At 48.8% G+C, this 23,763-nt stretch overlaps 1 protein-coding gene across 5 annotated transcripts in view; it reads left to right on the forward strand.

Annotated features, from left to right (window-relative positions):
- The window catches only part of ADCY3 (adenylate cyclase 3), a 98,409-nt gene that overhangs the window by 17,476 nt on the left and 57,170 nt on the right, over positions 1-23,763 (forward strand). For 4 of the 5 annotated variants that reach the window (XM_079941655.1, XM_079941657.1, XM_079941658.1 and 1 more), the window contains one exon: positions 17,248-17,397. In XM_079941655.1, coding sequence (XP_079797781.1) covers positions 17,248-17,397 — 150 coding nt within the window. Of the gene's footprint in view, positions 1-3,297; positions 3,319-17,247; positions 17,398-23,763 lie in introns of those variants that run through there. The other variant, XM_079941659.1, reaches the window with a different exon arrangement.

The following is a 23,763-nucleotide window of genomic DNA, read 5'->3' on the forward strand; positions in this document are numbered from 1 at the left end:
GCAGTACTGAGGTGTGCCATGAAGGGGAAATTAGATTTTGAGCCCTGGATTGGTAAGGGGCAGAGACAGTTGCTGGTGGGCAGTGGTGTGAGGATGCATACACACACACACACACACAGAGAACTTTTGACTGCAGAATTGGGTGTATGAGATAGTAAAAGAGAAGGCTGGAAGGCAGTTTGGGATCTCAAGTGGATGACCTAGAAAGCGATTTGAGATTGCTTTGACTACATTCTGTAGGCAGTGCGAGCAGCAGAGTCCCAGAAGAAGAACAGAGAGAAGACAGAAAAAGCATTTTTCTAATAGTGAAAAAATTTCCAAATTTGATGAAAACTATAAACCCACAGTTCAAGAAGCTCAAAATAACTCAGATAAATATAAAGAGTAAAAATAAAGAGAATTCTACCAAGGCACATCATAATCAAGTTGCTTAATACTAGTAGTTAAGGAGGAACTCATAAAAACAACCAGAAAGAAAGAAAAAAAAAAGACACATTACATAGAGGAACAGAGATAAGAATGATTGTAGATGTCTAGCCAGAAATTATTCAGGGCAGAAGACAATAGAACTGAAAAATAGGTCAATCTATAATTCTATACCCAATGTCCTTCAAAAAATGAAAGTGAAGTGAAGCCTTTTTTGTAGACAAATTAAAGTGGAGAGAATTCATCACCAGCTGACCTGCACCACAAAAAGTATTAATGAAAATTTTTCAAGCAGAAGAAAAATGATACTAAATAGAAATTTGGACTGCACAGAAGAATGAATAGGCCTCTAAATAGTAAATCTGTGGGAAAATGAAAGTTATTTTTTCTCATTTTTAATCTCTTTTTAAAAGACTAAAGCAGAAATATAAATGAGGTACTGTGGAGTTTATAACATAGAAGAATAATGTATGACAACAATAGAACAAAAGACAGGCAAGAAATGAAAATATACCGTTATACTATATGTAAAGTAATAATATTTGAAGTAGACTATATTAAGTTGAAGATGCATACAGGCATACCTCATTTCATTGTACTTTGCTTTATTGCAGTTCTCAGACATTGTGTGTTTTACAGACTGAAGGTTTGTGGCAACTCTACGTTAAGCAAGTCTATTGGCACCATTTTCCTGGCAGCGTTTGCTCACTTTATGTCTCTGTGTCCCATTTTGGTAACTTTTGCAATATACCAGGGCCCCTGATTTAGGGGACTTGCTAAGGAATGATAATTAGGAACTTGTCTGGCTCCAGAGCTGTTGTTCATTGCATGGTGTCACTCTGCCTCCCGGGTAGGGGCTGGAGGAGGACTTGCTGACGAATGGCTCAGGGTTTACTGGTGTCCCCACACAGCAGGCAGAGCACTGTGGGCTAGGAAAGTACTTGATAAGTATGGTCTGGGCAGTTGGCTCTCGCAGCTGCTGGCATTGCCACAAGGGGCTTCCCAATAGGGATTGGGCAGAGGGACAGGAGAGGGACTGAGCCCTTCAGCTGGGAGCAGGGTCCTGGGATGGAGCTGCATCAGCAGCCTTGCAGCCCGGCCGGCACGCAGTGGACTCGGGGAGAGCTGACGGGCAATGGGGGAGGGCCGTGGCAGCAGGAAAACTGTTGAGAGCCATAGGGAGGGACAATGGGAGTTCATATCAGGATGAACTTTACAGGACAGCGCCAAGGGACACAGAATCGTATTTAAATAGTAAAATGCAGCAATCAGGTTACAGGACTGGTGGCGTTGGAATCTCCTGGGTGGGGGAGGAGCGCTTTTCAGAATGCAGATTCCTGGCCCTCCACCAAATATACTAAAGCAGAATGTCTGAGGGTAGAACCTTAGAACAGGTTTGGGAGCCGTTGGTACTTACCGCCTTCCCAGGTGTTGAGAAGACGTATTAAAGGAGATGAAGAGAGCTGGAGAATTGGGAACAAAGTTTTGTGGTGATTCTGGGAATTTATCATACACCTAATCATAATAGCCAACACTTATTAAGACTTGCTGTGTGCCCAGCACAGTACTGTGCCAGGGGCGTTACATCATCGTCTTCACAAATTCTCAAACCCACCCTGAGGTAGGAATCATGTTATTCTCATTTCATAGAGGAGGGAGCAAGCTTAGAGCAGTGGTTACATCTTCCAAGGCCACAGCCAGTGGTGGTAGAGTTGGAATTCAAGCCCAGTTTCTAACTGCTGTGTTTTACTGTCCCTGAGTGTTTACCTTACTGAGAGATGGCGTGTGTGTGTGTGTGTGTGTGTTAATTGGGAAGGGTAGGGACAGATGGTTCTCGGGGGCCCATAGAGGAAGGATGCCACAGGAAGTGTGGTGCCGGCCGTGAGCTGGGAGAGACTCGGATGCCCTTGTGGGCAGGCCACTGGTGATGCTGATATGGGCCTCAGTCCTCCACTCAGGTGGGGAGAAGATCTGGTCTCTTATGTGTCAAAAGTGTAAGGCCGGGCTTCCCTGGTGGCGCAGTGGTTGAGAGCCCGCCGCTACAGGGGACACGGGTTCGTGCCCCGGTCCGGGAAGATCCCACATGGCACGGGGTGGCTGGGCCCGTGAGCCATGGCCGCTGAGCCTGCGCGTCCGGAGCCTGTGCTCCACAACAGGAGAGGCCACAACAGTGAGAGGCCCATGCAACGCAAAAAAAAAAAAAAAAAAAAAAAAGTGTAAGGCCGATTAGTGGGGAAATTAGGCAAAAACCAAAGGGAAATATTTTTAAAGTCGGGAACTTCTCCGGAAGCCAGGGGATGGTTTTAGAGCTCTTTTGGAAACCTGGGTTATGTGTGTTCCCAGGGTGAGAAAATCCCTGCCAGCTGGGTGGCCGGTCTCTGAGGGAAAGGACGGGGGTAGCACTCACGGGTGGACAAAGCATTTGAGGGAAGAGGAAGAAAACCAGGTCCAAAGAACTTAGACCAAGTGAGCTGTGTGCGTTGTTTGTAAGGGACCTCGAGGGCGATGGCGAGAGGCCCTCTATGCCAGCAGCGATTACTCTGTGTGGAACCATCGCGACTGACTGCAGCCACCTTGCCCCTGCCTTTCCCCAGGGAAGGCTCATTAGTGAGAGGAGATGGTGATTCTGTGGGGATAACCAGCTCCAGTTTACGAGAGGGGGCCTCCTTTGCACGTGTTGGCACTGAACGATGAGTGACAGACGATTGGCTGGGCAGCTCTGGGCGGGGGCGTCTCCCTTCACTCCTGGTGGTTCCAAATCCCCGCCCTTCACCGAGCAGAGCGGGAGGGCGGGGGGCGAGGCCCTCGGGTGCTGCGCCCGGATCTTGTTTGAAGGCTGTCGGAAGGTTTATCTTCGCAGCTGGCCCTTTGAGAAGTCTGGCAGGAGGCGAGGTGTGTCCCGTAGAAACAGGTGCCCAGGGGAGGTTCTCAGCGGCTCTGGGGTGGGGCTCCCCACCACGGGGTGTTTACTGAGGGCCTCTGAGTGCAAGGAGGGAGTTTCCGTGAAGAGGAGTCTCTGTTTCTAAGGGTCCCCGGGGGCTTCCCTGGTGGCGCAGTGGTTAAGAATCTGCCTGCCAACGCAGGGGACACGGGTTCGAGCCCTGGTCCGGGAAGATCCCACATGCCGCGGAGCAACTAAGCCCGTGCGCCACAACTACTGAGCCTGCGCTCTAGAGCCCGCGAGCCACAGCTACTGAAGCCCGCCCGCCTAGAGCCCGTGATCCGCAACAAGAGAAGCCACCGCAATGAGAAGCCCGCGCACCACAACGAAGAGTAGCCCCCGCTCGCCACAACTAGAAAAAGCCTGTGCATAGCAACGAAGACCCAACACAGCCAAAATAAATAAATTAAAAAAAAAAAAAAGATGTTAAGGGTCCCCAGGTCTGCTGACAGTCAGGGTGTTCCAAGCGAGTGGATGGAACAGTAGAAACTTCAGATGGTGCCCCTTGTCTTTCTTGCCTCTACAGAGAGATTAGCTGTAGAAAGATGAGGCAAAAAGAAGAAAAGAGAAATCGTCCTAAATCTCCCTCTCTTACACGGTAACCACTGTTGATGTTTTGTTGTTTCTGCTCCTGCCCTGTTTCATTTCTACTCTGAGAATGAGAGCAGAGTGTGGCTGTGTATTTAAACTTTTTTTTTTTCTCTTAATGACTTACCTTGCACTTATTTCCTTGTTAAGAAACTAGAGAAACACGAGGAGAGTGTGATAGCTCAGGGGCGGGGCCATCCGGGAAGGCTTTGCGGAGCAGGCAGTGTTTAGCTAGATCTTGAGGGAAGGGCTGAAGGTGATGGGGGATACAGTCGGGGGCCAGTTCAGGTGGGGTGCTTCTCACGTTGGAGGATGCAGGGGTGTGCTTGTCTACGACTATGGTGTACTTGAGGCCTCAGGATAACTGTGGCATCGGTGTTAACATCTGCCCTCCCTCTGCCCTTCTCTCCTCACCTTTTTCCTTTTCTCCCTCTCTTCCTTCATCCTCTCCCTCCTTCCCCCACTATTCATTCCTTCACCCAGTAGTCACTGGGCACCTCCTATGTGCCAGGTGTTTGTCCAGTGCTGGCTACACAGTGGTGATTGGAACAGATCTTGTCCCCACCCTAGCAGAGCGTGTAATATAACAGACAGACACATGTGTTTTACTCAAAGGCAAACATTTTAAGACGTTTAAAAATAGTAATACAGGGACTTCCTTGGCAGTCCAGTGGTTAGGACTCCGAGCTTCCACTGACGGGTGTGCGGGTTTTATCCCTGGTCGGGGAACTGAGATCCCACATGCCACACGGCGTGACCAAAAAAAAAAAAAAAAAATAGTAATTACAAGCATGGATTTTTATGGAATAGAATGTAAAATCCACGTGCCCCAGCAAGGGAAGAGGTGAAGCTTCCTCTCCACGTACTTCAGTGGAAAAGTTTGAGGGCCCTCGGAGTGTGGGCTGCAACATATGCTGAGGTCAGGAGTGCCTGCTGGGTGACAACGCTGGGGACATCACCTTGGCTAAAGCAGATGGTTTACATCAGGGGACTGTGGGCGATATTTAGAAAAGGTCACAGGGGCCAGAGTGTGTAGGACCTCGAATGCCAGAATGAGGATTTTGAACTTTACTTTTCGGAAAATTGTCAGCTCTTGAGGTGTTTTGAGCAGGTGGTGGAACTTGCAAAAAGCTAAGTTTGGAAAATTAACCTGATACCAGGGGGTGGGTTAACAGGACCAGAGAGGGGCAAGGGAAATGAGTCTGTGCCCAGCCTTGTGGGAGGTGAGGGTTTGGGCCAGGTGATGGCAAGAGGAGGTCGATGAGGAAGACCCAGAAAGACCAGATGGAACGAATGACCCACTGGAGGTGCAGAAAGGAGCACCAGCGACAGGGAGAACAGTCAGTCAACAGAGGGTTACTTCAGACATACGCAAGCCTGGGTGCTAATTATCTGAGGTGCACAGTCGGGTGAGCTCTGGTCCCAACCCTTGGCAGGCAGAAATGGGACCTTCAGCTCGGGGATGGTTGGGGAGACAGTGACAGACTTGGGTGTTCCCACTGACCATGGGCTACACATATATAGTCACCTGGGAGGTTTTTAACGGTGCCATGTCTGGGCCTCAGGTTTCAGGGATGCTGCCCGGGCATGGCCCCCAGGTGATTCTCAGGTGGTGCAGGGCTGGGAGCCCCTGAGGGAGGGGGAGGGGCGCCCACTCAGGTGGAGCTAATTCAAGACACTTGAGGCTGAAGAGATTTAGGAGTGGTGATAGTTTGCCAGGGCTTGAGGCTCGGATTGTGGAATTTGAAAGTTTTTGTTTGTCATGTGACCAAGACAGTGCATGGAGAGGACCGGGCTGTGGAGTGTCTGATGCGAGTGTGTACTAACTCTACCAAGAGCAGGGAGATGGGGGGCAGTGGGAGACAGGGTTGGGACAGTCAGAAGGAAACTTGGAAAATGACTTAAGATCTGAATTGAAAACCAGGGAACTGAATTAACTGTAGGACACATGAAACAGGGTGAACAGATGGAAAACATCTCAGTGGATGTGGCTTTGAACGTATGGAAGAGATGATGATCAGATAGGGAAAGACGGTAAGGAAGTGCAGTAACTCTGGGTGAGGGTGCACCAACGATCAGAAGATTGTTAGAAAAGGAAAGAAAAAACGGAAGAAAAAGAGGCGATAGGCATAGGGAGATAACGTAAAGTGATCGCATGTGTTTATAGTTTGGTTTAAAGAACCAGGAAGGTTGGAGGATCTTGGCTTTGTTTTGCTGTTTACTACACCCCCTAGAACAATGAATAAAAGAGAATCACCTGGGGGAGTGTGACATTTAGATTCCTGAGTCTTAATCATTTTTCCTTTGGATGCCAACACACCTGGATCAGAAACTAGAGAAATAGCAACTAAGGAATAAGCACTGAAGGGTCAAGTCACAACCAGTGACTAAGAAACCACATCCCAGATGTCTCCAGGCCGGCTCTGAGAGGCTACAGGGATGAGGGATGCTGAGTAATCCCTCAGAAGCACTCAGGGAGAGAAGAGAGGCAGTTGAATCCCCAAGGAGAAAGCTGTGACGCTGGTTTCTGCAGCTGAGAGTCTGCAAAAAGTTTTACTCTCAAGATATGAGTCATCTTGAATTGAGAGGTACGAAGTCCTCGGAATCCCGAGTTTGCTCTGTTCCATATTTGCAGGGGCTTCAGTGTGCTTGTGAAATTGGGGATCCCTTTCTCATTTTGCGAAGTTTGTGTGATGATCATACTGCTGGGATTCTAGAACTCTTCTTCTGTCTCCAGATTACATGTTCCCCTGGGCTGGTACCTTTGTTCTCAAGTTCACTCAAAGACAATTCCGCAAAGTCAGGATCTCTGCACTAAATGCAAGTAGGATTACTTAGAGGTGAGAAGACCAGAGCAGGCAGTGTGGAACCCTTTCGTTGTTCTGGTAACTCGCATAAGCGTATAGTTTATTACTGCTCACCTTTCCTTTATTTAACAGTGGTCCTCAGTGAGAAATTGGTCTAAATTGCTTTTACCATCCAGCATCCATATATTAATATGTATGTGAAAGCTCCGTGTTGTCAATATTTGTGAAAACCCACAATTGAGTGTGTCCAGCCTGTTTTACTCCCTCATGGGGCCTACTGTATAGCACAGGGAACTATATTCAATATCCTATGATAAACTATAATGGAAAAGAATATAAAAAAGAGTGTATATATGTATAACTGAATAACTGCTGTACAGTAGAAAATAACACCTTTGCCGACCTGTCCTCCTCTACCTCAGAATCAATCTATGCTTCCTCCCTTTCCTGTAGCTTCTTTTTTTTATACTGGTGGGTTGGTTGATTATTTGGCTGGGCCGGGTCTTAGCTGCCTGCCGCACGTGGGATCTTCATTGCAGCGTGCAGGATCTTTAGTTGTGGCGTGTGGGTTCTTAGTTGCAGCATGCGGGATCTAGTTCCCTGACCAGGGGTCAAACCTGGGCGCCCTGCATTGGGAGCACGGAGGCGTAACCGCTGGACCACCAGGGAAGTCCCTCCTGTAGCTTCTTTACCCCTAGTAGATTTGAGCTCTTGAGGTTCTTTTTTACTTTCCAGGACCCAACATGGGGTCCACCACTCAGCGAGAACTCAGGAGTTAAAAAAAAAAAATCTGAAGCCAAATGTGATTAAACATTTTAAAAATAGATTCCTTTAAGTAGAAGGGGAGTTATTTGGCCTGCAGAAAAAGACCGAGGTGACTAATAGGGTCACATGTGTAAGAAAAGACACAAAGGGCTGTGACCTGATGTTTTCTGTTTCTGCCAAGAAGCTGCAAGAGGAAATGGGGAGCTTTTGATTCGTTTTGTGGTTCTTAATCATCTGGGCTAACAGACCTTTTGGAGAATCTGGTGAAAGCAATGGACTTTGCTCCCCAGAAAAGGGTGAAACGCTTTGCCCCTAATTTTAGGGGTCTACTGACTCCCCCTAACCTGGTCCACAGACTTCAAGCGAATAATTCCTTGGTCAGTATCAAATGCCAACTGTGAGATGTTCATTCCTGCAGCTGCCCCTCCAGGGGGACAGACCAGGTGGTCTTCACTGGTCTTAGTCGTCTCTACCCCTGTGATTTGGGCCTGCCTTCCATCGTGGGTGCATTTATCGAGCTACTGTGTCCTTATGTCCAACAAGTATCAGTAGTGTTTTCCTCTTAGCCCACGAGGTCTATGACTGATATAAAAATAAATCTTCTTGTGCCGTCTTTGTCCTCAGAGTTCCTTAATCCAAAAGCTTGAGAAAGTTTCAAGTGAAGACTCAGGAATCAAAAAGGAAGAAGGCATTGCCTGGGCCAGGGTTTCTCGACCTCAGATCTATTGACATTTGGGGCCGGACAACTCCTCATTGTGGGGACTGCCCTGTGCACTGTAGGGTGTTCAGCAGCATCCCTGGCCTCCACCCAGTAGATGCCAGGAGCATCCTCCCCCTCAGTCGTGACAATCAAAAATGTCCCCAGACACACTGCCAAATGTTCCTCAGGGGGCCCAGATCGCCCCCCACCCCAGTTAAGAACTGCTGCTCAGCCTTTCTGTAGCTGGATTTTAGCTCTCTCATTAAAGGGGACACCTCCGTGGAGAATGGACTGTTCTTTCAGCTTCTTTCTACTATAGTCATTCGTGCAGCTGACTTTTGCTCTGTGCCAGTAGCTGTGCCAGGCCCTGCGGCTGCAAATGTAAAAGACACACCCTGACCTCAGGTGCTCCTTGCCTCCTTGTCGGGGCGACATATGCAGATGCATCAGGAGGTGGGTGAGCGTCTCATGGGAAAGAGGGCCTTTGCACCGGTATATTCTCCATCCAGAAGGCTCTTTCTCCTGATTTTTCCCGTGACTGGGACTTTTTTGTTATTCATATTCTAGTTTAAGTGACACTGCTTCAGGGAGACCAGTCCTAACCACCTAACCATAGTCGGCTGTTTTCACCTAATGCTTTGTAACAAACAGCTCAGAGCTCAGTGGCTCACAACCACATATTTCTTGCTCACACGTGTGTGGGTTGGCTGGGGTGTGGCTGATCTAGGCTGGGCTCAGCTGGGTTTGGCTACAAGCTGCAGCTTGAGTTTAGTTCTGCTCCACGAGCCTCTCATTCTGCTGGACCTTTGAACTTCTGGTGCATGTTGTTCTCATGGTGACAGCAAAAGCACAAAGGGGAAAGCAAGTGTATTTCAAAAATCTGCTTATGTCATACGCACTGACATCCATTTGGCCAAAGCCGATCGCACAGTCCGAGTCGGCAGGAGGGAGGAGCACATCGCTCTCCCTGAGGCTGTGGCAAAGCTGAACAGGACTTTACAGGGGAGTGAAGAAATGGGCCAGCAGTCTCCCTCACTCCGTCTGAAGCAGCCGCCCAGTCACTTTATCATTTTTATTGTCTGCTGAATTTTGGTACTCTGATTGTTGAATCACTTATTTCTTATTTGTCTGTTGTTACCAGATCATCAGCTCCATGATAGCGGCGACTTTTTCTGCCTCATTCACTGCTAAATACCAAGTACCAACCTGGCACAGGGTGGGCATTCAGGAAATCTGTGAATGAATAGATGGATGGACAGATGGTTGGTTGGATGGTTCCGTTTGGGGAATCAGGGAGGGGTGTTGGAGATAATCTTGAAATAGTAACAACAACTAACAGTTCCTGAGGGATGACTAAGGGCCAGGTGTGTGGTGTGTGCTTGTGCTTGACCTGGTTAAATCAAGGCATCCTTGCAATGTGTAGCCCTCCATTGGCCAGGGCGGGGGTGTGTGGGCAGCAGGGGCAGGATGTTCTGGTTAGAGCTGTAGAGCCCTGAAATAGCACATCTTGTTAGAGGATTGGAGAGGTGCCCAGTGTGGCTGGAGTGAAGGGAGCCTGGTGGGCAGATATAAGACATAAGAGTGACACTGGGGCCCAATGGTCAGGGCTTCCCTGTTCCACGTCTCTGGGGGAGCCATCGTGTCTGAGTCTGGAGTGGTGCCCCTAGGGGTGTGCAGTACACAACCTGGGAAGCTGTTCTGGCCACCCAGCAGGTCATGAGGGACCTTGTGTCACATGTCGAGTTGGGTGGATGCCTATCTGGAAGTCATCTTTGTTCTGGAAGAGGGTGCATATCTCTTAGCAGAGGCATGTCCCAGGTATTAAACAAGTAGGAAGCTTCTGGAAGTCCTTTTGAGGCACGTGGTGGAAACCTGACAAATGTCTGGCTTGGAAGGGCATGTCACAGTGCCCCAAGGCTTGAACCTTGCATTGTGTCAAGCAGGGTTGTATTTACTGGAGACCCCAGTCGCCTCTTGGCAGAGAGATGCTGGAGCTTGCTCTGGGGCAGCACGGGAGCGTCACCCCACTGTCTACGGACCCCCCCGACCCACAGAGATGCTCCAGGTCTTCACTGGGTTCTGTGCTCCCTGGAGACCTCCAGCACCTAGGACTTCGCCCAGCCTCTGCCGACCCTCATCACAACACAGCTAAGGAGACAGTAACATAGGGAAGGGGGCCCTGGACTCGTGTTTGGGTGGTGTGCTTGCTGGCCAAGAAAGCAGCGGCGGATCTGCCCCCAGGCCACACGCGCCTGGTCAGGCTGGCTTCTGACATTCAGTCCTCTGGGCTGGGACAGAGCTTTTTTAATGTCTTGAAATTTAAATTCTGTGTTTGTAGGGGGAAGAAAAGAGGAAGGAGATCTGGGTTCCAGTTTCAGCATTGCTGGGAGACTGTGGGCTCATAACCTAATTTCTCTGGGCTTCAAGTCTCTTCTACAAAATGAGAATAAGAAAACTTTGCTGTTGTGACAAACAAATAAGATAATGAATGTGAAGTCTCTTGTAAAACTTCATTAAAGTATTATTATTAGGTCCCAATTTTCTTTCTCCTTTCTGGAAGAAAAGTAAAAAAAAAAGTCATTTAGAACATATTTTACGCCAAGCCCTCTGTTAGGTGGTGTTGCCTAGAATCTCTTTTAATCTTAGTGGAACAGCCGTCAGGGTTACGGTGAGGATGAGGAAGCCAAGTCTCAGAGAGGTTAAGTGACTTGCTCCAGGTCACACAGCCTGCTGGTGGTGTGGGAGGTCTCTGTGATGGCGTGGCCCAACCTCTTTGCCATGTGTTCACCCACTACTGGGCCCTTCCAAGTGTATGCAGGGAGCATGGCTCCACAGGTGGGGACCCCACGGGCACTGTGTGGCTGCCACCGCACGCTCCGGCCAGTCTTCCTTAGGTTGGGGAGGCTGGTTGCCTTCAGAGGTGCCTTCTCCCCGCTCCTTCCTGCCCTGCAGCTCCTTGGAGAGTTTTTTTTGAAAACATCTAGGTTAGCTATAATGAACAGGGGCCTCCCCCCAGCAGCAGAGCATCACAAGGTCTCCGAGGGCAGCTGACATGGACACTGACACCCCAGAGCTGCTGTCTCTCCCTCGGTCTCTTCTCCCCTGTTTGGGAATGTTCTGGAATCTGCAGGCCGGAATGAGTTTATAGGGAGAGGTCAGCCTAGGCATTTGAGCCACCAGCCTGCCTCTGATGGGCTGACTTCCATTTTAAAGCCCCACTAAGAGCAGTCCCTGTCCCTGTGGGCTGTTAGAAACTGTGTGGGACATTGTGACTCATCAGATTCCAAGAGGAAGGATCTTGTAAAGGAATTTTCTCACGGTTGCATTTCTGAGCTGGGGTGTATTGTAAACACATTATCCAGCTGCCCTGGGTTAGATGAAGCTAAATGTTTACCCACTTGGGAGAAGCATTCATTTTATTCATTATTTTTAAAACCTTGTGTTTAAAAGAAAAAAAGAACAATTTGTTTGAAATAAGACTGCTGCCCAGTCTAAAGGAGCCCACTGGGACGCGAAGAGCTAACCTCGACGGCACCCCAGAGCAGGGCTTCTCAGTCTTGGAGATGTGGCGGGCATTGCCCGTCTAGTGTGGACGGCCGTCGCTGGCCCCGGACCACTGGGAAGAGGCAGGAGTGAGGGTCTGCGCATCGGGGCTCCTGCTCACTTTCAGAACTGGAAAGTGGAGCTGAAACTCTCCAAATACGTTGTTTGGATGACTAGAGAGGGCAGAAGCCTTCGGACCACGCTTGTTCACTGACCGTGGTATCAGAGCCCCGTCGTCATGTTTCCAAGACCCCATCTCTCTCTGGCGCATGTGTGAAGCCATCTAACCTCTTCCTGAATGAACGAGACCCCGCCACCCATCCCCACCCTTCTCTCACTGCTTTGTACGCTCTGCCTTATACTCTGGATATCTCCTGGACTGTCCCCCACCTGCTGTCCTGGGGGTCTGCTCCGTCCTGGGGGAGTGACCGAGCCCCATTCCTCTCTGCTCTTAGGGTGGGGTGCAGCAGATGGGGTATTAATTAGAAGGCGGGTCCCGGGGAGGTGGTGGGGGCCAGAGGTGGACTTTATGCTGGCTTCTTGTCTGCTGGCCAGAGGCTGAAGGGGTCAGGTGAGGGGTGAGTCTGTGACGTGGTTCCGTTACCTGGTCCGTCCAGCCCAGCAGCTCTGGGTTCCTGAGCACCGGGTGCTGGATGAGGCCTGGGCTGGGCTCTGGGGACACAGGGGTGAGGAGGACAGCAGGGCCTGCCTTAGCAGGTGCCCCGGGTGTTAGAGAGGGGGCAGACGTGTGTGAGGAGGATGGAGAAGTGGGGAAGGGAGATGGGAGGCTGAGCAGGAAGAGGGGCTGCCAGGTGGGTCGGCTGTGGCTGGAGCGTTGAGGGTTGCAGGGTATTCGCGCAGCAGTGGGTGCTGGGAAGGCAGTCCTGGAGGGAGAAGAGACGAGTTCTGACAAGGAAGCCCTTCGCCCCTCCCACCGGGGTGGGAGCACCAGAAGATTCATCTCAGGCCTGCAGAGGTCAAGGCTCAGCTGGGAGGAGCCCGTTTGTCATAGCCACGTGAGAGACACATTTCGGATTCTCTCTAGGGTTCAACCTTTCCTGGTGGCCAGAGGTTTTCCTGGGTCTGCAGCTCTTAAACTGTAGCAAGAGGCCGTACTAACGGATGTGTTAGAGAGGTGACAGCTGCCCCGCTTACCCATCCTCGTGGCCTGACCTGGACCTGCTCCGGCAGCGCTGGGCTCCCGGGCTCCGCGGTGGCGTCCTGGTCACCGTCGATTCCTCGGCGCTGGCGTTGTTCGGGGCTCACTGCCGAAGGAGCACAACTCATTTTTTCCAAGCGTGTTAGGAAGAGCACATCCCTTTTGCTAAGTGAGACACACTTACAGGCATAATTTAGGGATTTCTGAGCCTAGAGCTAATGACCACCCATGTGTATGGAAGCTGTGGAAATCTGTAGATGTACTACTTTGTTTCAGATTAAAAATGCAAGCAGCTCACAGTAAGTGCTTTAGGGCTGGTATTTTGGTGGAAATTTTAATTTTAGTTTTAGAAAATATCTAATAGCCTTTCTGGGGAAAGGTGGGGTTATAAATATGTAAGTTAGCTGAGGGGTGCTTGTAGGGTGGGGTTTTGCACCAGAGAATAATGAGATGAGTGCAGGAAGAAACCTTATCCTCTAGTTTTGAGCCCTTGCTTAATCTCAATTCCTTCTCCTGTAAAATTGGAATAATGTCACCTGCCTTGTGAAGATTAAACGAGATGAGGTGGGTGAAGTGTGTGACCGTGTCTAGAACGTAAGGTTGTGATGTGAGAGGATGTTACGGGCGAGGAAACAGGCCAGGATCAGGGGCTCCCGGCCCTGGCTGCACACGGGGACTGCTGTCCACACCCTCCCCCGCCCCGCCGGTCACCTGTGCACCTCTGGGCCCCCATCACCCCAGGGGACCGTGTTGCAGTGCAGCTCCTGCTCCGTCCCCAACCCTCCTCCCCAGAGCGAACCCCTGCTTCCTCGGCTGGAGGTCTCCTTGCCTTAGTGGATTTGTGCCCTGGACTTGGAGGCTGAGCCTCTCGCCCCCCCGCCCCCGTGCCTGGCACCGGGGGGTTGCCGCACTCCTTCTGGGCCTCGTAGCCCTGGAGACAGGTCGGGTGGACCAGAGCAGCAGCGCCCTGAGGGCCCTTTCTTCAGCTGAGGCAAGTTTAGAGAATTGGGGGAGCTCCAGGAGACCCAAGGCCTGGGACTGTCGGGAGAATTGTCTGGAAACAGCTGTGCTCACTGGAAGGCAGGAGGGAGTTCCCTGGCCTGGATGGCACCTGCAGGACCCACCTGACTCTGCAGTGCATGGTCCAGATGTGGCCGTTTCCCTCCGCATCCCTGCAGCCGAGAGTGCAGGTCAGGAAGGGGATGAGGCCTCTGGGTCCGGGGATGCCCAGGGCCCGGGAGGCAGCGTGGCGTTCTGGCCGACTTGGAACTGACCTGCTCTCCTTCCCCTGGCCTCTCGGGACCAGGTTCATCTCCAATCCCAACCTTTGCCCTCAGAAGTGAGGTCTGATGAGGACCAGTGTCAGGACCGAGGGGTCTTCCAGATGAGTCAGTCCCTCCCTCGCTCATAGATGATGAAGTGAGCTCAGGGAGGTTATGTGACCTGGCAGCCACCCGGCTAGCGAGGGGCAGTACCGGAGTCCAGCGCTCCTCTTAAATTTACTTTCTAGATCATCTGTACCTACAAGTGAGTGCAAAAGTAGATTTTATTTTAAAATGTGCACTTCAATGAAAGGAATGCTGTCCTGCCTAGACATTCCCCAGGCGTGAACCCAACCTGAATCCTCTTTTTTTTAAGTTAATTAATTTATTTTTATTTATTTATTTTTGACTGCGTTGGGTCTTCGTTGCTGCGCGCGAGCTTTCTCTAGTTGTGGTGAGTGGGGGCTACTCTTGGTTGCAGTGCACGGGCTTCTCATTGCGGTGGCTTCTCTTGTGGAGCATGGGCTCTAGGTGCGTGGGCTCAGTAGTTCTGGCTCGCGGGCTCTAGAGCGCAGGCTCAGTAGTTGTGGCGCACGGGCTTATTTGCTCCGTGGCATGTGGGATCTTCCCGGACCAGGGCTCAAACCCGTGTCCCCTGCGTTGGCAGGTGGATTCTTAACCACTGTGCCACTAGGGGAGTCCCTGAGTCCTCTTATTTTTTGTATTATAATCTTTGGTTTGAAACTTTTCCACTAGAGTTGCTCTCTGACAGCCTGTCTGCAGGTTTGGTTTTCTTAGGTGGATGCCCTGTGGGGAACGACAGCAGCTCAGCACTGTACATTTTACAGAGCCTGCCTCCTGCATCCTCGTGAGGTGGTCAGGAAGACCCCTGAGTGAGGAGCTCTGTCCCCAGCCGTGTGACAGCCCAGGCTGGTTGTGGCCAGGGCAGAGACAGGCCTGTGGCCCCAGGTCAGCCTGCCTTGTCTGGAGCCCCTGGTTCAGTTGCTGACACTGGCAGGTGTGGGGTCCAGACGTGTGGCTCCTCCCTCGCCCTCCAGGACCCCAAGCCCCATCAGCCCGGAGACCCTTGGCCCGGTGGCTGCTGTGTCTGGACCCCACGTGGGCTTCAGTGGAGTGCCACTGCTTGGTGAGGACGCACGAGGTGCGCCTGACCTTGAACAGCTTCCTGCACCATGAACTTGGAGTTGCGCAGGTTTCTAAGGACCCCACAGGAGGTGGAGGTTCCTAGACCTCAGGCTAGACTGGCTTTGAGACCCAGCGATCTGTGTGATTTGCTTTGACTCGCTGAACGTGAATGATAAATTGGCAGCTTTTCCGATCATCAGATGTTTGGGAAGTGGCCTGAGAGCATACTCAGTATTACTGACCACTCCGAAGGGAATGGGTGGTCACGGTCCAGAAGAAGGTGCAGGAGCCGTCCTACAGGACTTTGAAATGCCCTGCTTGCCCCGCAGGCGGTGTAGGCGATCAGGCTGCCCAGGCCCAAGAACACAGCTGGTTGTTAGTTGCTAGAACCAGCCATCTAAGAAGCTCGTGAAATCTTCACCCAGTGATTGGATGACCCGCACCAAGACACACCTCACCTACTAATCAATTCATTGCTCAGCGGGCCTTTGTTGAGTGCCCCCTGGGCTTAGACTGGTGCCCAAGTACAGACTCTTCAGGAAGCTTCTGCGGGGGGTGGTAGGTCCTCCTGGTTAGTTTCGACCAAAAGCCACAATGAAACATAAAAACAGTCAGAGGGATACAGCATAACCAAGAGTACCCAGGAAATTAATGTTAGAATTAACTTGCCTTATTGTCTATTAAACTGTCCTGTTTCAACATCTAAAACTGACTTCCCTGCATTTTTCACCTACCCCAGAATTTATTATGTTCCGCTGGGCCAATCTTTTCTTCCCCTAGGGTCAGAAACTAAGAACTTCTGTCTCCCTTCCTGCCTCTCAACTTCCAACTTCTGCTCCGGAAACCACACCCTCGGGAGGAGGGGTCTGTCCACCTCTGGCAGGACCTCAGGGAATCAAGGCAGGGAGCGTGGGGCAGCCTCAGGGGAGTGGGAGGCACCAGACCTGGAAACGGGCCTTGTTGGAGAAGCTTCATGGTCAGTGGTCTTGGAGAAGTGGGAGGAATTAGAACCTGGTCCAGCCCCAGATGGGGCCCAGTCAGGTCAAGGATCGGAGCCGGCAGCAGACAGCACCAGGAAGTCAGGTGGGGTTTGAATGTCAGGTCCATAGCTGAGGTTACCTCTGGCGGCCTGTGGGAGCGGGCTGGGGACCAAGGACACCTAGGCCAGCCCGCAGGGTGCCAGGGGTGGGGGAGCAGGTTCTCGATGCCCAAAGAAGCCCTTGGTGCCAATGCACTGAGCTCACCGGACAGACGTCAGATCCCACCTGCCTCTTCCCCTTCCTGGAGCTTCAGTTCTTCATGAGACCTGGATATTGGTACTGGCCACCCTCTCACCTGCTGGCAGGTGGCGTTGGCTCAGAGGATGCATGTGAATCCCAGAAGCCTGTAGCCTGCGGCACACATGTTAGATGGCATCGTGACAACTAAATCAGCCCGGGACCTCTTCTGGTCTCCTGTGACCTTCCATATGATCTGCAGCTGTTAGGATTCTACACCCCTGGCCAGTAGATCTGGGCTTGGTTCACTTTCCTCCCCAGCTAATCAGCACTGTACCTAAATGCGCCTATGAAGTAAGGGTGCAATAAGTGGTGGTTGAACAAGTGAGTGAGTGAATAGATGAGTAGCAGAAGGACTGCTCAGGCTGCACAGGTGGGCAGGATTGGCCAGCTTCCCTACCATGAAAAGGTGGAAGGGAGAACAGCAGTCCCCTCACTCATCCATGGTGATGGGGCAGGGTCTACTTCAGGGATCTGAATACCCCCTCGAGGTCAGAAGCTTTGCTGGGGACCTCCCTGGACAGTGGGCAACTTGCAGTTGGATTTTGGTCACCACCTGCCCGCCTCCTACATCCTTCTCCTGCAGACATGCCTTGACCATTGTCCTTTCCTCTCTTCCTCCTCTGGATACAGATTCTGGCCAATGTCTTCCTCTACCTGTGCGCCATCGTTGTGGGCATCATGTCCTACTACATGGCGGACCGCAAGCACCGCAAGGCCTTCCTGGAGGCCCGCCAGTCGCTGGAGGTGAAGATGAACCTGGAGGAGCAGAGCCAGCAGCAGGTGAGGCTCTTTGGGGGTGGCCTTGGGGCAGTGCCGGCCTGGAGCGTGGGTTTGGGGCCTGTCGGAAGGGCGTGAACCCAGTTGCTGTGGGTACCCCAGGGCTCCATGTGAATTCTTTTTCTCTGGAGGCATCACTCTGTGTTATTCCTCTCCCCGCTCCCTCTGCCACACCCCCCCGGGCAGATCGCTCACCTACTTTGTTCTCAGGGCTCCTCTCCCTGCGGTGGGGTAGGGGTAGGCGACCCATCCCCTGGCCTCGGGGGCCCTTGTGTGTGAAGTCTATCAGCCCCTCACCCCTCCTCCCACAGGCTCAGGGAAATCTCCCCACTGCCTTCTCCCGCTAAGTCATTTGTGAAGACCTAAAACTGAGCCCAGCCCCTGGGGAGCCCGCTGTTTACATTTTTCCATCAAGAGAACTGCCTGCCTGCTGTCCCCTCTCTTTTGTTACTGGCTTTACTCCAGCCTGATCCACTGCAGAGACTCCCCGCTCTCGTGTGACTCAGTCTTAAATAGTTTTTGGTCTGGGTTCATCTCACATGCTTTTTGAAGGATTTCGGAAATTACATCCACCAGTTTCCTGTTATCCATAGGTTGACTTGCCCTGAACAAACAAACTCAATAGGTTGAAAACATATGATTTCTCTGCTCTGGGAACCATGTCATTTTGTGTTCAGGTGGTGCTTTTTGCTCTGGGTTCAGTGGGTTCACTGAAATTGCCGTTTTCATAGACCCTGCCACCCAGGTGGGTGGGGCCTTAGTTTCGGGGGGCCCCACTGGTGGGCCTCATGTTCTCTAGACAGTGCTATTTGAAGGCACACAGTGAGTCACTTAGCTGATGTGTCCTAGCTTTGTCTGTCCTGGGAGGTTCTTTCTTTCTCTGTTTACCAATGAGATCTAGAAGCTCCTGAGCTGGGCCTCGGACTCATCTCTTTCAGAAGACGGGCTTTAGAAGGGGAACCTTCCTACCTCCATTGTGACAAAGGGCCCGTCATATTCGCCCCCTTCTCCTCGGCCCTGTATCCTGTGGTTACTGAGGAGCTACTGCGGCTTGAACATATTTAAAGAATCCTTAGTAAAGCTTTACTGGCTTTATTGAGTTCCTTCAAAGGCATTCTTTAATTTCTGCTTTTTATACTGTCTTGGTTCTTGTTTGCATTTGATCTCTCGTAATGTGGAGGCAGCCCTCTGGGTTCTCTACATTAAAAAAAAATGCGTGTGTCACCACTGAGCTAGACTGGGGAGTTCTTTTTTATATAGTCTGTGCAGTTTTCAGCATACCCATCTGTGTTCATCTTGTCTGTCTCGTAATGTATAATCCAGGACATCTTCAATTACGTTCAGCAGTGCTTGGTGGGGGCCTCCTGGTGTGGTGAGTCTCACCCTGAATCTGTTAGTCTCTGGGTGGATGATTTAGACAAGTTATCCACCCCATAGAGCCTCACTTCCCTCATCTGTGAAGTGGGGGTATTGATACTCCAAAGTAGAGATGTTGATACTCATCTTGCTGAGGGTCAGATGGGAAACACAGAGGTGCTTTGTAACCAGTAAAGCTGGAAACAGTGATGGTCAGGCTGAGGTACAGAGGCCACAAGGCCCACTTTCTAATGCCCCTTTGGGCAGGATCAGTGCGGGGAGCCTGGGGTCTGGCTGAGAGAACCACCCCTGTGTGCTTTTGTGACTGTGGACATGAGAGCTGCTTGCCATTTTAACTTTCTTTCCATGTCCTTGACGGGTTTGGGTATCATGGTTATGCCAGACTTATTAATTGGAGAAATGTTCCCTCTTTCTAATCCCTGGAAAAGTTTAAGGAAGATTTAGGTTATTCCTTTAATGTTTAGAAGAATTCACTAGTGGAGCCTTATTGGGTCTGGAGTTTTCTTTATGAGAAGGTTGTTTCATCTAAAGATAGAACGTTCTACAATTTCTTTTTGCATGAATTTTGGAAAGTTATTGTTTTTTCAAGAAGTTGTCCATTTCATCTAAGTTTTCATATTTTTGACATAATGTTCATTATATTTTCTTTTTATGTGTCATTGTGTATGGGATTTGAGTTCTTTTTTCATTACTGATATTGGTAATTTGTGCCTTCTGTTTTTAAATGTTTTCTTAACTTGTCCTACTAAGGTTTATTAATGTTTTAGCCTTTTCAGTGAAACACCTTTTTGGTTCTTTTGCATTTCTATAATTCATTAATTTATGCTTCTAACTTTGTATTTCCTCTCTTTGGGATTAATTTAGTGTTTTTTCCCTTCTCGAAATGGAACTGATATAGCTAATTTCCAGCATTTCTTTTCTAAAACATGTACGTATGCTATAGATTTTCCTCATTACAGTGCTTTAGCTTTATCCCGCAAGTTTTGATATGTCATATCCCTGTTGTCATTTAGTTCCGTTTTCTAAATTCTAAAATTTATATTTTCTAAATCCATTGAGATGCCTTTGATCCATGAGCTATTTAGGAGTACATTAATTTCCAAATATCTGGGGACTGTTTAAAAGTTATCTTTTTATTACTGATTTTTAGTTTCATTTGACTGCGGTCAAAGAATATGCTCTGCACGATTTTAGCCCTTTGAAATTTGTTGAAACTTGATTTTTGACCTAGTATGTGATTGGTTTTGATGCAGTTAAGAATAATGTATATTGGGGCTTCCCTGGTGGTGCAGTGGTTGAGAGTCCGCCTGCCGATGCAGGGGACACGGGTTTGTGCCCCGGTCCGGGAAGATCCCACATGCCGCGGAGCGGCTGGGCCCATGAGCCATGGCCGCTGAGCCTGCACGTCCGGAGCCTGTGCTCCGCAATGAGAGAGGCCACAACGGTGAGAGGCCTGCGTACCGCAAAAAAAAAAAAAAAAAAAAAAGAATAATGTATATTCTACAAAATGTATCAAAATGTCTTTCAAAAATGAAATAAGGTCAATAAATGTCAATTAGGATTCATTTGCATCTACCCCAAAGTATTTTTTGCGTCTTTGGTCACAGTGCAAAGACCTCGCAACACTAATTCCCCTCCCCAATACTTTCTGGCCACTGTAATATATTTTATTTTATTATTTATTTATTTCAGGTTTTTAAAAAAATTGAGGTATAGATGATTTACAATATTTTGTTAGCTTCACATGTACAACATTGTGATTCGATTGTAATGTATTTTATGTAATTCAATTGTAATGTAATGTAATTCAACATATGTTTTAAGCCCCACAAAACAGTCTCATAAAGTTATAGTCTTCTGCAGTTAATATTCATTACCTACGTTTGCCCATATTTTACCCTCTCAGTTACACTCCATTTCTTCTTCATTGCTGTGCTTCCATCTTCTTGAGGAATTCCTTTTAATATTGCTTTTCAAGTCGGTCTGTTGGCACTAAATTCTCTCCATTTTTAATTGCTAGAAGTGTGGGGGTTTTTTTGGGTTTTTTTTCCTTTTTTTTTTTTTGCGGTACGCGGGCCTCTCACTGCTGTGGCCTCTCCCGTTGCGGAGCACAGGCTCCGGACGCACAGGCCCAGTGGCCATGGCTCACGGGCCCAGCCGCTGCGCGGCATGTGGGATCCTCCTGGACCGGGGCACAAACCCGTGTCCCCTGCATCGGCAGGCAGACTCTCAACCACTGCACCACCGGGGAAGCCCAAAGTGTGTTTATTTTTATTTCAATTTTGAAAGTCATTTTTTATCAGATATAGAATTGAAGGTTTCTGGATTTTTACTTTCTGCCCTTTGAAGGTGTCTTTCTATTATCCTCAGGCTTCCAGCTGTAGGACATAGTGTTGCTCCTTTTGTTATTTATTTTTTGAAGTATAGTTGCTGTATAATATTATGTAAGTTACAGATGTACAATATAGTGGTTCACAATTTTTAAAGGTTATACTCCATTTATAGTTATTATAAAATATTGGCTATATTTCCCATGTTGTACAATAATACTGTTGCTCCTTTTAAACTAATGCGTATTATTTTCCTCTGGTTGCTTTTACTGGTTTTTTTTTTTGTCTTTGGTTTTAGTTTTGCCTAGGAGTTTTCTTTTGAAGTTACCCTGTTTTGTTCTCAAAGAGCTTCTTGCATTGATGGCTTGATGAAAATTTTTAGCCAGTATCTTTTTGTAGCTTCTCTGTCATTCTGTCCTTTGCTTCTATGACTCTAGATATCTTTATTAGACATTTCTACCATGTTCCATAAATGTCTGGATCTTCCTTTTTTTCTTTCTGTGCTTCAGACTGAATATTTTTACTGACCTAACTTTCAGTTTACTAATCCTCTCTTCTGCTTTGTCAACTCAGTGGTTGAGCTCATCTCTTGAATCCTTAACTTCCGTATTGTACTTTTTTCAGTTCTAGAATTTCCATTTTATTTTAAAAAATTTTCCATTTGATTTTAAAAAATAGATTTGAATTCTCTGGTTAAGTTCCCCATTTTGTCATCTATTTTTAGAACCATATTAAACATTTATTTTAAAGTCTTTGACCACCATGGTATCAGAATACTGATGGGTCTGCTTTTCTCTCTTGACTTTTGGTCCTGTCTTATGGCATCCTGGACTTTTAATTAACACTAGATATTGCATATGGAAAATAATAGCAACCCTAAATGATGTTGTGTCTCTCCAGACAGGATTACTTTTCTCGCAGCAGATGGTTATAGTAGGGTTAGCTCAGATTGATCCCATGTGGGGGTGAGAAGATTTAAAGCTGGGTTCAGTGAGCTGGTCTGTTTCTGTTCTGTGCCTACTCTTAGGAAATACCCCTTCAGGGGTCTTGACTGAAAGGGTGTCCTCCTCTTGAGGGACCCTGAATTCCTCAACATTAAGAGACTGCCAAAACTATCCTTTGATTTTTAGCCTCTTTTCTGTCACTTTCTGCTTGGATTTTCGGTCTCTTGCCCCATACGGCTTAGGGATTGGCAAATGCCTCAAGGGGGGTAGTTGTAGAGAAAGTCAGGCTTACTTTTCCATGGTTCTCTTCTGTCCAGGATCTCACCCCTCTACTCTGCGTTGGAATCCTTGTTCACCAGTTATTGTTTCTCCAGCCCCTCGGAAGCTCTAGCCATTGCTGTCTGTTCAGACTCTCAACCCTGGTCTCAAGGGAAAAAGTGGCAGAGTGTGTTGGGCTCACTTAAATGTGTCTCCCTTCCCTCAGAGAGCTTGTGTCCTGAAGTCCTAGCTGTGTTGGTTGTTTCCTATTGCCTTTAGATAGCTGTTCTTTTGTGTTTTATCCGGCTTTTATCCTTGGCTAAAGGGTTGGTCTGATATAAACTCCTCTATAAGAAGCAAGAGTTGGACATTACTTAAAATATTTTAAAGTTTATTTCAGAGTAGCCAGAAGTGTACATATTATAAAATTACAAAGGTATGAAAAAAATTGTACCATGGAAAGTAAGTTTCCCTCTGTATATCATCTACTTTCCCATCCCTCAGACAACCACTGTCATCTCTGTTGTGTATCCTTTCAGAGCTATTCTGTTTCCAAGTCATTGTATATAGGCACCCCTTGCTTTATTGCACTTCACTTTTTGATTGTACTGTGCAGATATTGAATTTTTTTAACAAATTGAAAGTTTGTGGCGGCAGTTCCCTGGCAGTCCAGTGGTTAGGACTCTGTGCTTTCACTGCCGAGGTCCCAGGTTCAATCGCTGGTTTGGGAACTAAGATCCCACAAACCATGGTGTGGCCAAAAAAAAAAAAAGAAGAAAAGGAAAAGAAAGTTTGTGGCCACCCTGAATCAAGCAAGTCTATCAGCACCACTTTTTCCAACAGCATTTGCTCATTTCATGTGTCTGGGTCACATTTTGGTAATTCTCACAGTATTTCAAACTTTTTCATTATTATTATATTTGTTGTGGTGATCTGTGATCAGTGATCTTTGATATTACTATTGTAATTGTTTTGGGGGACCACGAACTGCGCCCCTATGATACGGCAAACTTAATAAATATGTGTGTTCTGACTGCTCCACTGACCGGTCATTCCCCCATCTCTCTCCCTCTCCTCGGGTGCCCTATTTTCTGAGATACAACAATATTGAAATCAGGCCAATTAATAACCCTACAGTGACCTCTAAGTGTTCAAGTGAAAGGAAGAGTCACATATTTCTCACTTTAAATCAAAAGCTGGAAATAATTAGCTTTAGTGAGGAAGGCATGTCGAAAGCCAAGATAGGCCAGAAGCCAGACCTCTTGCACCAGTTAGCCAAGTTGTAAACACAAAGGAAAAGTTCTTTTTTTTTTGCGGTACGCGGGCCTCTCACTGTTGTGGTCTCTCCCGTTGTGGAGCACAGGCTCCGGACGCGCAGGCTCAGCGGCCATGGCTCACGGGCCCAGCCGCTCCGCGGCATGTGGGATCTTCCCGGACCGGGGCACGAACCCGTGACCCCT

This window comes from Stenella coeruleoalba (genome assembly GCF_951394435.1).
Source record: "Stenella coeruleoalba genome assembly, chromosome: 13".
NCBI lineage: Eukaryota > Metazoa > Chordata > Mammalia > Artiodactyla > Delphinidae > Stenella > Stenella coeruleoalba.